The 13,789-nt window shown below is 45.5% G+C and overlaps 1 protein-coding gene across 5 annotated transcripts in view; it reads right to left on the reverse strand.

Moving 5' to 3' along the window:
• LOC105497739 (stabilin 2) overlaps positions 1-13,789 on the reverse strand; it is a 168,200-nt gene that overhangs the window by 20,364 nt on the left and 134,047 nt on the right. For 2 of the 5 annotated variants that reach the window (XM_071071220.1, XM_071071221.1), the window contains exons 51-58: positions 13,217-13,393; positions 11,419-11,508; positions 9,216-9,362; positions 7,565-7,621; positions 6,309-6,435; positions 4,514-4,663; positions 1,788-1,892; positions 363-470 (exon numbers count right to left, since the gene is read on the reverse strand). In XM_071071220.1, the coding sequence (XP_070927321.1) occupies positions 363-470; positions 1,788-1,892; positions 4,514-4,663; positions 6,309-6,435; positions 7,565-7,621; positions 9,216-9,362; positions 11,419-11,508; positions 13,217-13,393 (961 nt within the window). Of the gene's footprint in view, positions 1-362; positions 471-1,787; positions 1,893-4,513; positions 4,664-6,270; positions 6,436-7,564; positions 7,622-9,215; positions 9,363-11,418; positions 11,509-13,216; positions 13,394-13,789 lie in introns of all 5 variants that reach the window. The other 3 variants (XR_011608911.1, XR_011608910.1, XR_011608912.1) reach the window with 3 other exon arrangements.

Consider the following 13,789-nt stretch of genomic DNA (forward strand, 5'->3'; position numbering starts at 1 on the left):
GAGGCTGAGGCAGGAGAATCACTTGAACCTGGGAGGCAGAGGTTGCAGTGAGCCAAGATTGCACTATTGCACTCCAGCCTGGGTGACAGGAGTGAAAGTCCATCTCAAAAAAAAAAAAAAAAAAAAAAATTCTGAAGTAAAGTGCATTCCAGTTTGCAAAACAATTTTGAAACTCTGACCTAGAGGGTGAGCAGATCAAGCATGAGCACATCCATTAAAGAAACTGAGTTATGGAGAGGGTAGGTGCTGCTGAAGTGGCCCAGACAGGAAGGAGGGCTAGGATGAAGCCCAGGCACTGTGAGCCAGTCCTGCTCCTCTCCCACACCACGCTGCTATTTCACCTGTGCACAAAGGTGGCTTACCTGTGCATGTGATTCCGTCACCTTCATAATCCAGGTTACACTCACACGTGTTGTTCTCTTTACAGGTGGCATGAGGAGAACAAGGAGGCGTACACACTGCAGGCAAAACTGCAAAGAAAGGGGCCACTTTCATTCTGCACCCATGGTGTGAAGAGTTAAAACCCACCTAAGGAGACTTCCCAAGACTCTGTCTGGACGACCACTGTGTTCGTAAGTGCCCCTGTACAGCAGGAAGATGCGGTGATTTGCTAAGGTCTTTTCTAGCCTTGGAGATTCTGGGATTTTAGAATTACTCTTCTATAGTAAGACGTGATCTCTGCAATGTCATTGAGATTTATATGAGAAAAAATGTTCTTTAGGAGCTATCGACTAAAACTTTATACCACAAAACGTATCTGCCAAGGAATGAACTTGGCAGATTAGTGCTCTGGCCCTAAGATTAGAGGGTTCCAGATGGAGATGGTTAAATTGGAGGAGAAATTCCACGGCCTTCTGAGGGCACCACTGAGCTAGGGAGAAGTCTGGAGCTTTGGGATTGGCTAGGGCTGCAGTGCATGTAGGCAGCAGGAGGCCATGTGGTGCTTAGGGGAGGAGGCAGGAAGAACAGGGAGCAGGAAGAACTCAAGTTAGCCATACTGCTGCAACCCATGAAACTTCAGGTTGCTAAAGCCCACAGGAAGGGCCTCACCATGCCCTCTGACCCCAGGGAGGATGAAATGACAGTCATTCACATGGATAACTCAACCAGCACATTTCAGATCTACCAGAACACAGGGCTTCGGGTATAAAGGAGACTTCAGAAAACTGACCACTTAGTAAGGATCAAGTTATGACAATGATTATGATGGTGAGCGTGATAATGGCAGCTGCTTGTTTTGAGCATCTGCATACACTGGGAACTTCAAAACCACGCTCGCTGACCCTCCCAGCAATCCTTTCCCTGCAGAATGTGTACCACGTAGTTCTTTTTAAGGACAAGCAAGTCAAGGCTCAGAGAGTGCGGTTATCTAAGGCCATTCATCTAGTAAGTAGCAGAACCAGGGGTCAGACCCTGGTCTTGGGCCTTCAAAGTGATTTCCATGAAACCACTGCACCTCTGTGTCTGTACCCATCTGGGCCCCCAAACCACCAGGACGAGGCACAGTCCTTGCCTGAACCTGGGATTCTGTGCTTGAGGTGAGTCCTATAATCATACAGGATGACGTGCTAGTTTCATAGGTTTGAGTTCAATCTTTTCATCTAGTTTTACGGCAAGTCTCCATCCTCCTGAGGCCCAGGGCTACAGATGTGAATCATCTTTTACCACGTGGACCTGCTTTGTCACTTTTTTCAGATGTCACTCAGACTCCCAACCTCACTTGTATGCTCTTGGCAGTGTCCACTGCAGCCCTGGGCTGCCAGCAGCTGACCACTCCCATGACAGACCTGCCTGAGTGTCACACGAGGGGCCTGTCCACCCCGTTTCACAGAGGCACTGTCCGGAGCCCGTGATGCCATCATCGCACTGTCCATGGTCCGAGCAGCCACAGGCTGTAAACAAATTAGGATATGATCAGTCATCAGGGGTTGAGACCCAGTCCACCAGCTCCATGACCCCTTGTTGGCTGTGCATTTTCAGTTGTGGGAGGAACCATGCTTGTGTCATAGCCATTCATTCATTCATTGAAACATCTAAAAAATAACTTATTCAGGGACTATCACAGGCCAGGCACTGCTAAGCCATAAGATTACAGGGAAAAACATAATAGAGAAGGTCCCTGTTCTCATGGGGCTTACAGTCTTAGAGTACCCAGCTCTTGAACATGGAATTATAAATGAGATGAATGTTATAATTACAGTAGTGTGTCATGGGATATGCAATGAACATTTAGGGAGATCATCTCATCTGGGGCTTCCTGATGGAGAAATCTATTTAAAAGTAAAATTCTGGCTGGGTGTGGTGACTGATGCCTGTAATCCCAGCACTTTGGGAGACTGAGGTGGGAGGATTGCTTCAGGCCAGAAGTTCAAGACCAGCCTGGGCAACGTGGCGCAACCCTGTAACTACAAAAAAACAATCACAAATTAGCCGGGTGTCGTGGTACATGCTTTTAGTCCCAGCTACTCGGGAGACTGAGATGGGAGGACTGCTTGAGCCCAAGATGTTGAGGCTACAGTAAGCTGTGATCACACCACTGTAAACCAGCCTGGGTAACAGAGTGAGACTCTGTCTTAAAAAAATAAAATAAAATTGTGGCCAGGTGCAGTGGATCATGCTTGTGATTCCAGCTTTGGGAGGCTGAAGCAGGAGGATTGATTGAGGCCAGAAGTTTGAGACCAGCCTGGAGAATATAGGGAGACCCAATCTCTACAAAAAATTAAAAAAATAAAAAATTAGTTGGGTATGGTGGCATGTGCCTGTAGGCCTAACTACTCAGAAGGCTGAGGTGGGAGGACTGCTTAAGCCCGGGAGATTGAAGCTGCAGTGAGCCATAATCCCACCACTGTATTTCAGCCTGGGTGATAGAGTGAGATTTTATCTCAAAAAGAAAAGTAACATTAAAACATATATACTGATTCACCATTTCTCACTAACCCCAGCACTACCAAGCTAGCACAAGTCACCATTAGCGCTGGCCTAGATTGTTGCATCATTTTCCCCAAGGGGTCCTGCTTCTGTGCCTGTTCTCCTACAGATACCCTGCCCAGAGCCATCCTTTCTAATCTCTTCACAACACCCCTCTGTTCCCAACACTTCGCTGGCCTCCTGTCACACACAGAGCTAAAGACCTTTCATTGGCCAAGAAGAGCTGGTCTCTGGTGACCTTCAGATTGCATTCTCTTCCTCTCTTCCTCCTCTGTGCCCGCTCCACTCAGCCATCCTGGTCTTCCCGCTGTTCCGTGCACACCAAGCTGGCTCCTGCCCCAGGGCCTTTGCACTTGCTCATCTCACCTTGAGGAAAGCTGTTCCTCTGGTCTGCACTGTCTACTAGCTACACGTAGCCATTTAAATTTAATTAAACATTTGGTTCCTCAGCCACACGTTTTGCGTGCTTGATAGCTACATGTAGCTAGTGGCTAACATACCGGCCAGTGGAGTCATGGAGTCTTTCCCGCACTGCTGAAAGTTTGAGTGGCCTGCTCTTCATACCTCATGCCTGGCCCCCTTGTGTCTGTTAGGTCTCTACTCAAATATTCCCTACGTGAGGTGTCTTCTAAAACAACATCTCCTTTCATCCTTCACCTTTCTACCTGCTTCTTTGCTTTTATATCCTTTATAATGATTTTTTAGAAGAATTTGTTTCTGTAAGCCTTTGGAGAGCTGGAATTTTGTCCCTGTCAGTCCCTAAACCACAAATCCCTAGACATTAGAAATATTCGGCCGGGTGAGGTGGCTCATACCTGTAGTCCCAGCACTGCTGGGAGGCTGAGGCAGGTGGATCACCTGAGGTCGGGAGTTTGAGACCAGCCTGACCAACATGGAGAAACCCATCTCTACTAAAAATACAAAATTAGCCAGGAGTGGTGGCACATGCCTGTAATCCCAGCTACTCAGGAAGCTGAGGCAGGAGAATCACTTGAATCCGGGAGGCAGAGGTTGTGATGAGCCGAGATTGTGCCATTGCACTCCAGCCTGGGCAACAAGAGCGAAACTGTCTCCAAAAAAAAAAAAAAAAAAAAAAAAAGAAAAAAAAAGAAAAAAAAAGAAAAAAATTGCTGGCTCTTGAGTAAATCACTTAAGCTCTTTGTACCTTGGTTTCTTCATCTGCTAATTGCGGATAATAACAGTAACTATCTCAAAGGGTGGTTAAGTGGATTGAATTGTAAAACATATGTGGCTGGCACATAGTAGGCACTTAATCAATATCAGCATTCAATATTAGTAAGGACTCAGTAAATCCACATTGGTTGAATGATTGAATGAACATTATTCAGCCACATCGTGCCTTGGTGGCTGCTGGGGACAAGTTTCACTTCTAGAGGTGAAGCTTTTTCAGTGGAAACTGGGAATACATCCAAGGAGGAAATAAGCACATAAGGCAGGCAGATGGGAGGGGTGTGGCTGGGAGAAAGGACAAGAAGGATGCCTCCAGGTCAGGCAGATGGCATGGACAAGGACAGGGAACACAGTTAAAAAACAAGCTCTAGCACAGGGAAGCGGCGCCACATACGCAGACAATTAGGCCCGAATCTCCCCGGCCAGCACATCTCACACGCCGTCCCGTTGAAGCCGGTGTTGCATTTACACATTCCGGTGCCTGTGTACTGATCAAGGCAGACACCCCGGTTATTACACGGGGCATCTGGTCCTCCAGGGCAGGCTGGAAGAGATGAAACAGCGGTGACTCAACAGTCTCCCAAAGCCAGAGCAGCTCAGCGCCTTTGTAAATGTGCTGTGGCATCTGACCTCTGTTAGCCCGGAGGGAACGTGGCCCTCAGTGTCAGTGGATATTTAGGGCAAGTCACTGGCCTATGAGACATGAACTTCATGGTATCTGATATGATTCTGTCTTGACAGGGTGATACACTGAACCGTGCACTGTATTTGGGGGTTTGTGCATTGGATTTGAGGATATCCATGCTGAGTAATGAACTTGCTCTGAGCTTTTGTTTTCTTAGCTCTAAATGATGATGATAATAATGATATAGTGTCTGCTTGACCTATACCACATTGTTATTGTGAAGATCACATGAGGCATTATAACTGAGAACAGTTTGAAAAGATAAAGCCCTGAACGAATATTAGAATGATACTGATTTTCATGAATGGTCCACACTTTAGTGATGGAGGGTGGAGCTGGGTGGTCACAGGGGCTTTCAACCCAGAGTATTCTTAATGAGATTATGATGAATGGAGTATGCATGCTAGTAAAAATCATGGCTGCCAGAGACAGACCAGCGGGACCTTGGGTTTACTTCTTATCCTCTCTCTGCCTCTGTTTTCTCATTTACAAAATGGGGACAACAGGCCAGGCACGGCGGCTCACGCCTGTAATCCCAGCACTTTGGGAGGCCGAGGTGGATGGATTGCTGGAGCTCAGGAGTTCGAGAGCAGCCTGGGCAACATGGTGAAACCCCAGCTCTGCAAAAAATACAAAAAAATTAGCTGAGTCTGGTGGCATGTGCCTGTAGTCCCAGCTACTTGAGAGGCTGAGGTGGGAGGATCACTTGAGCCCAGAAGGTTGAGACTGTAGTGAGCTATGGTCCTGCCACTATACTCCAGCTTCGGTAACAGAGTGAGACCCTCTCTCAAAAAAAGTCAGCGGGGAGGGGAAGACAACAACAGAACCTACTCCCTAGGGGTTGTTGCCCAGATTAGATGTTTTGATATGTATGGGGAAAAAACATTCAATAAAACTCAATAAATGTGCCTACTTAGAACAACATGTGGCAGACAAGTGCTTTTGAGGCATTTGTGATGCTGCAACTGTTGATGTATTGTTGGCTAGAAGTTAACACAGGGGTTCCAGGATGGGCCCAAATACGCTTTGGCAAGGAGCCCTTTCCTGATGAGGTAACAGAGGGAGCCAACGCTATACATCCTCTACAAGGGACAGGGGTGGTTTCAGGAAATTATGGCCCATACGTACTGTCTCAGTACATCACCTGCCAAGGGAGAATCATATCAAATGCATTTAAACATGCTTATCAATATCATGGATATCATGTTGTACAGCATCAAAAATGAGATATAGTGTCTTTAGCACCATCAGAAATGTCTACGCTCTAATATCAAAGAAAAAAGCAGACACACAATTACAATATATGCACAGTAGGATCTCAACTTGATAAAAAAATATGCCAAAGTAGAAGGAATGATACACAACTCTTCAGAGTTTTGGGGCCTGGGAATCATCATTGGCAGTGTTTCCCCCATCTCCCTATAATTTTGGTATGTTCAAAGACTGGACAATGGGCAGTCTATTACCACTTTTAGAGTCGCGAGGCGGGAAGAGGCACCCTCACCCTGACAGTCTCGCCCGAAGTAGCCCTTGCAGCACCTGGGGATCTGTATCACCAGGCTGCACCACTCCCGGCAGCCTTCCAGGTTCCTCTTGAAGGGCAGGTTGTAGAGACACTTCTGCTTCTCACCCTAAGGGAAGAGAGTGGACCATCCCTTCACTTACCACTGCAGGGACTGGGGCTCTAGTCTGTGCCCTCGTGGAGGATCCTAGGTACTGCCCAAATAAAAAATGGGACTTCCAATGTGAGCCAACTTTTTTCGAAGGCAGTGTTTTTCCTACGGGAGTCAACCGGCCAACGGCAGAAACATGCGGATGGGGGAGGAAGTAGATCTAGGGTCCGTGGGAAGATTTCTCCCCAGTCTCAAGGGGAAGAACTTTCAGACCTGTAGAGTGCTCTGCAAGTGGCATGGTTGCCTGGGGACGGAGTGGGAAGGAGGTAGCTTCCTGTCATGGAAGGGGTGTGGGGCAAGGCTCCCAAATTGTAGGCAGGGAGGGTATGAGTTAGATTTTGTTTTGTAGAGATATTTTTGTTATAGGTTTTACTAGTAGACTAGGAAGAGCTTGACTTTGGAATAAGTAATACAAAACAGCACTTAATGAGCACTTACTATGTGCCAGGCACTTAAGTATACCCACATTTTTAAAATTTACTTTTCCTAATAGCTGCAGAGTCCATTATTAGCTCCATTTTACAGAGGCAAACCTGACAGGTCATAGGATTTGGCAAAGATTATGGAATTTGACCCCATACCTGTGGACTCTAAATTTCATTGACTTAACCATTACTCTCCATTGCTCTCTGGACTTTCATCCTATCTTTGCTCCTTACTAGCTCTGTGGCCTTGGACTGATTGCTTACCCTCTCTGAGACCCATTTTTCTCATAAGTAAAGTGTAGATAACAATAGCTTCCTTTGAGTATTATAAAGAGGGACAGAGTAATGAGTATATAAAGGCCCAGTACACAGCCTGGGACATGGACAGCAGCCAACAAAATGCAGCTATTTTTATAATCATAATTATCTTCTAAGTCCTTCTAGGTCTACCATCCGATGACTTTTCTAGACAGTTCCTAGAACATGGGTTGACAGGTGGCCTGGGCTGAGAATATCTATCTTACTCCACTGGTTTTGTTGTTGAAAGAATGACATAAATTACATTTATGCAACATAAGTGCATGCGTGTACGCGCGCGCACACACACACACAATGAAACAGACTTATGGCTCTCCAAACATTATCACTGCATTCTTAATTACCTTTGGTTTACTCCACCTTGGGCAGCTGGGAGTATTGACACAGCTCCCACACGACCCCTAGTATGCAAGAAAAGAAACACTTGAAAATCAAAAATATCAGAAAACACAAGGAAATGTTCCTAATTAATACCTGGATGGATTAAGGGCTTAATTTTGATTAAGACTCTGGCTATGATCAGGAATATGGAAACAGGCCAGGCATGGCGGCCGACACCTGTAATCCTAGCACTTTGGGAGACCAAGGCAGGAGGATCGCTTGAGGCGAGGAGTTTGAGACCAGCCTAGGCAACAAAGCAAGACTCCGTCTGTAAAAAAAAAAAAAAATATTAGCCAGGCATGGTGGCACATGAACCTGTAGTCCCAGTGACTTTGGAGGCTGAGTTGAGGGGATCACTGGAGCCCAAGAGTTCAAGGCTGCAGTGAGCTGTGATTGCGCCACTGAACTCCAGCCTGGATGACAGAGCAAGACCCTATCTGAAAACAACAACAAAGAATATCAAAACAAACACACTAACTTTGCCACGGATAATTCTGAAGATCTGTCTTGGGCATTAGCTCTGTGGTTTTGTTCTCTGAAGGGAAAATCTGTTATACAGAGCTGGACCTGGGCAGTGTCTTACAGGCATATGCTATTAGCAGTGGGACATATGGGTGCAAGTGTTAGTTCCATTTTAAGTTAAATGGGATACTTTTGGCCAATCACTAATACTATTTGAGCCTTAGTTTTATAATAAATAGGGATAATAATTCTTGCTGCTATTTGATCTTCAGAGGATTGATGAGGAAAAATGATGAACTGAAAAATATGTGTGGAATAGAACTTGGAAATTAAGAAGACCCCTATGGTAGAAAGGACAACTGGTTTCATCTCCTACTTCGACTGACTGGGATCCAAAAAATTTGGGATAATTACTGAAATTCCTAGGGGATGCCAGGTACAGATACCAACTGGTGACAAACTTTGCCATGTAACGTCACTTTACCTCTTTGAGAGTCAGTTTCTAAATCTACACAATAGGGTGGATGACAACTATTCCTATTATTGGATTATTGTAGGGGTAAGCTAAGTATTGAACACAATGGCTGGCTCCAGGGGAGTACTCAGTAGAGGTGCTGGATGGATGAATGAGAGAATGTAAAAATGCCTCACACAGTGCAGGGCCTGGGAATATAAGTTCAATCAATGTTGTCAAATGAATGAATCAATGGGTAAGTGAAGAGAGGTGTGGGTGGCATATCATATTAGACTGACTATATGAAATTGCCCTTTTCATAGGTTCCAGACTGTCCAATATGGCAATTTCATATGGTGTAATCTGGCAGACTTTCAACAAATGTTTGTTGAATGAATGAGTGACTTAATAGATGGATGCGTTGGAAAATGAATGGTAGTTGGCACATGGTTGGTATCCAAGAACTGTTTTCTCAGTGATAAGGGAATGAATGGGTGGGTGAGTGGGTGGAGGGATAAACAAGAATATTCCAGGCTGTGTGGGGTGAAGCAGATGCCTGTTGCCAGATGCCAGGTCTTCTGGGTCCTGGTCTTGCTGAGGACAGGCCCTACATGGTTTTATAACAGGGTCCACACTGGATCACGAGGACCATCTTTGGCTTAAGGTTCTCTTACTACACTGCTGTTTTTAGGACTGACCAAGGCATGGAAAGCAGTAAAGGTGTCACAGCGGCCCCCTAGGGTGGGATCAATCAGCAGACAGTCAATGCCGTAGGCCACGCCCAGGTCAAACAAGAGCTCCCGCTGCACAATTCTGCAGGTTTGGCCATTCAGAAAGAGGTCACCCTGAGAAAGAAAAAAAAAAAAAAAAAAAAAAAGAAAGAGAAAGAGAAAGAGAGAGAGAAATAGTCAATCTCTTTAATGTATCTCTTCTTTCCCAGACATGCAACATGGCCAGTAACTGCAAGACTCAGGAAGAACTTAATAAAACCCCATTTATCAAATACCCAGCATGTATTATGTGCCAGATACTGTTCTAAGTCCTTTACCTGTGCGAATTCTTTTAATTCTTACAACAATCCAAGGTGGTTGTGTAGGATGTAGCTACTATTATTAGTACCCATTTACAGACGAGGGAACTAAGGCAGTGAGAGGTTAAATGACTTGCCCAGTGAATGGTGGTGCAGGCATTTGCACCCAGGCAGTCAGCCTCAGAGCCTGCCCCCTTGATCCCTCTGCCTCACTTCCTCTACCAAAGGCGAAACGTCAGCAGTGGGTAATAGGGTGGAGCAAGGATGGCCTTGCTGTGGTTAGGGATGAACTTCACTGATGTGCCCTTCTTTGTGTGTAGTAACCGACTCTCCTGATTTAGTGCCAGCACCTAGCAAAGTGCCTGGTTCAGCTTTCTTTCCAGGGTGTAAAAGTGATAGCCTTTAACTTTGTAATGATAATTTCTTTTTTCACATGTACCAGGCATAATCATCTGGGTTTTGGAGACATTATTTCATTTAATGCTGGCAACAATCTCAGGGCCTTTCCTGAGGTCACCCAGCTAGTAAGTTGATGGATACATTATTCTTCCAATACACAAAATGCTTTAAGAAAGCTTTTGAGAGGAAAACAAGGTAACTCCCAGCATCTATGGATGGGATGGAGATAGTGTGACTCTGTGGAAGGAACACCAGAAAACTGTGGTTAAAGCCTTGCATATTCACTCATGTACTATGTGACCGCAGGCAAGTCACTGAACCTCTCTGTGGTTCACTGTTTTTTTTCACCAGGTGAATAGAGTACATGATTTCTAATATAGCATTGTTATACAGATCAGACTAAATAATACATTGCAGAGTGCTCTGAAAGCTGCATCAACACACAGAACAAGCAGAAGGCATTCTTACTATCCTTCTCTGATAGTTGTCTATTTTGGTCTAGGGAGACAGGACAAATCTCAAGCGTGTACACTGGGATAATGTTCCAAAAGTTGGAATGAAAAGATGTTAATACTCTTCAAATTCAGTTATAAATTCAATGCAATTCTAATTCAAACACCAAAGGATACTGGTCATAAGATGTACACAGAATGTTGTATGGAAGTTGTTGGAATCCTCCTTGAAGGGAATTAACTCAGTTGGGAGATGCATCCCTTTTGCCCTTCCTCCTTTCCACTGCCTGAAAAGTGGACATGGCGCCTGGAGCTCCAGCAACCATGCTGGACCTTAGAGGCTGGAACCATGTGTGCTGCAGAGCAGAAAGACAGAAGGCACTTCTCTACTGAGCCATCATACTAACTCTGGATTGGCTACCTCCAGATTTCTTTTATAAAAGCGAATAAATCCTTACACATTTAAGTCACTGGACTTTGGCTTTTCCATGATATGCAGTTGGAATAATCCCATTAGACCCATTCATCATATGGAATTACAGGAAGGCAGAATTGTTCGGGAACTAACCAGGGGAAGTAAAAACTGCAAACCTCTCAGTTGGCTGATCTAGGTAGGCATAGCCCAGAGCTGGCTCTGACTGCCAAGAAAGGGTTCGAGGTGAGGTCACAGTGGTGGGGCTGGGAAGGAAGAGAAAGGAATGACTGTATATTTTCCTGTTTCAGGAAAGTATCTCACATTGGAAAATAAATGCTCTACACAAAAAACAAAATCAGCTTCCAGTGTAAAAGGCTTCCTGCCACCTGCTAAGAGGGCTTGGGTTGGCCAGGATTTATCAGGTTTTTCACATCCACTTACGCACTCTCAGGAAAAATACCTCTGAAGGTAGTGAGAAAAAAAATGAGCTTGTTATGAATGGAGGGGAAAAAAAATGAACATCTCCTTGAAGGGGCAGTGGTTGGGGAATAGCTTGCTGTGAATGTGTGAACCCCTCCCTGACCACCCTTCATGATGATACTCACAATGTCACTGCCAGCTCCACACTTCACACTCAGCTCTGAACCTTGCAGGGTCTTCCAGGCAGTGGATGTGGGAAGATCCACAGCTAAAACCTGTGTGGGCAATGGTGCCACGTGACTGCCCCAAATTTGGGCTGAAGAAGGGACTGCCCGAAGGAGCTTTACCAAAAAACCAAATTCAGATGCAGATTTTCCCACAAGTTATAATAACTTTAGCATTACAATGACCGCAGGTATAACCAATGGGAAGAATAATTGGGGGCTCTCTGGGAGGTTGGAAACTCCTTCTGGAGGGAAAGAGTTGACCAGCTGGACTGGTTTCAATCACCCTTCCATCCCCCATCTATGCTTGGGAGTCTCTGAAGATGCAGTCTTAGTGTATGAAGCAAATGAAAGAATGAGTGGATGAGGCTGGGAAATGACATAGGATGCAGTTATGGGCGGCACTGTGCCCCTCAAAGAGTTATGTTGAAGTCCTGATGCCCAATTCCTCAGAATATGATCTTATTTGGAAATGAGGTCATTGCAGATGTAATTAGTTAGGATGAGGTAATCCTGGAGTAGAGTGGACTCTTAATCTAATATGAATGGTGTTCTTATAAGAAGCAAGAGGCAAATGCTACGTGAAGGCACAGAAACACCCAGGGAGACAGTCCTGTGTTGGCAGAAACAGAGATTGGAGGGATTCACTACAAGCCCAGGAGCACCAAGGATTTCCAGAAACCACCAGAGGCAGAGACAGAAGCATGGAGCAAATTCTCCCTTAGAACCTCCAGAAGGAACAACCTTGCCAGCTCTTCATCTCCGACATCTTGCCTCCAGAACTGTTTACTACAAGGAACACATTTCTGCAGTTTAAGCTGCCCAGCTTGTGGTAATGCGTGACGGCAGCCTTGGGAAACTAATCTAGATGCTGTGGATGAACTGAAGTTGGGGCATTTGGCATTCTTGGACTGGGCAGACTTGGTCCTGGAGAGAAACATGAGTCCTGGATGAGGACTCAGGATGGCTGCCATGTTCCTATATGATTGTGCTTGCTCCTGTATGATCATGTTTGCTCCTAAATGATCTTGCTTGTTCCTATAAGACTGTGCATATGCTCCCATATGATCATGCTGCTCTCATATGATCGTGCTTGCTCCTACGTGATCGTGCATGCTCCTATATGATCATGCTTGCTCCTATGTGATCGTGCTTGCTCCTATATGATCATGCTTGCTTCTATATAATCATGCTTGTTCCTACATGATTGTGCTTGTTCCTATATCATGCTTATTCCTATATCACGTATGTTCCTATGTGATCATGCATGTTCCTATATAATCATGCTAGTTTCTATATGATCGTGCTTCTCTAATACAGTTAATTAGTTCAGGGCTGGATCAATCAGCCATTTGCCTAGAAATTTTGGAACTGGATGAGAAAGAGTCCATCTGGAAAAACTCGAGAACTGTTGTCAGCAGCCATTTTGCCAGGAGAACTAGGAATGCAGAAAGGCTGATCCGCAGTAGAGAGAGGAATGATGCTCTTGGGTATTGGTTAAAGTAAATAATAATAATAATAATAATAATAATAATAATAATAATGGCAAGCCCATGGAACAGAACCAAATGTGGTATACTGCAGGAGCCAATCAACCACGGCCAGTCGGAGGACACAGTGGGGCAGGGGATGCTGTGGCTTCCTGCACACAGTGGAGACGGGGACGCACTCACAGTTCCTAGGCCACAATGCCTCAGTGCTGAATTTTATCACCACCCGGGGACATTCTTGCACTTATATCCGCATGTAAACTAAATACCTTGGCATCTCGTATCACATGAAACTTCAAATACTCCTTCAGCTTGTCCTTGTTGTCTTGGTTGAACAGGAAGTCCTGTTGTTCAGCAGGTAGGGCTTGGAGGGCTCGGTCAGTGGGCCAGAAGAGAGTGACTGGGGTGTGGATGGGATCAGTGATGACACTCAGCAAACCTGAGTTCTGAAACACAGGGGTTCAGCCCTTTGCTGGCATGAGCAAGGTCCAGACATGTGGGCAGGGGATCTGTCTCTGAGGATTCTCCTCCATGCTCCGGCCCACAGCTTACTGGGACTCTGGATGGTTCAAAGGTGATGCAGCTAGAGAAACTAGAGGCCCATCACACCCCGGCCATTCTGACCTACAAATTTTTTTCTTATTTTTGAGACAGGGTCTCACTCTGTTGTCCCAACTGGAGTGCAGTAGCACAATCACAGCTCAATGCAGCTTCAACCTCGGGGGTTCAAGTGATCCTCCCACCTCAGCCTCCTGAGTAGCTGGGATTACTGGCATGCACCACCACACTCTGCAAATTTTTGTATTTTTGTAGAGATGGGGTTTTGCCATGTTGCCCAGGCC

This window comes from Macaca nemestrina, chromosome 10, assembly GCF_043159975.1.
Source record: "Macaca nemestrina isolate mMacNem1 chromosome 10, mMacNem.hap1, whole genome shotgun sequence".
Classification (NCBI taxonomy): Eukaryota; Metazoa; Chordata; class Mammalia; order Primates; family Cercopithecidae; genus Macaca; species Macaca nemestrina.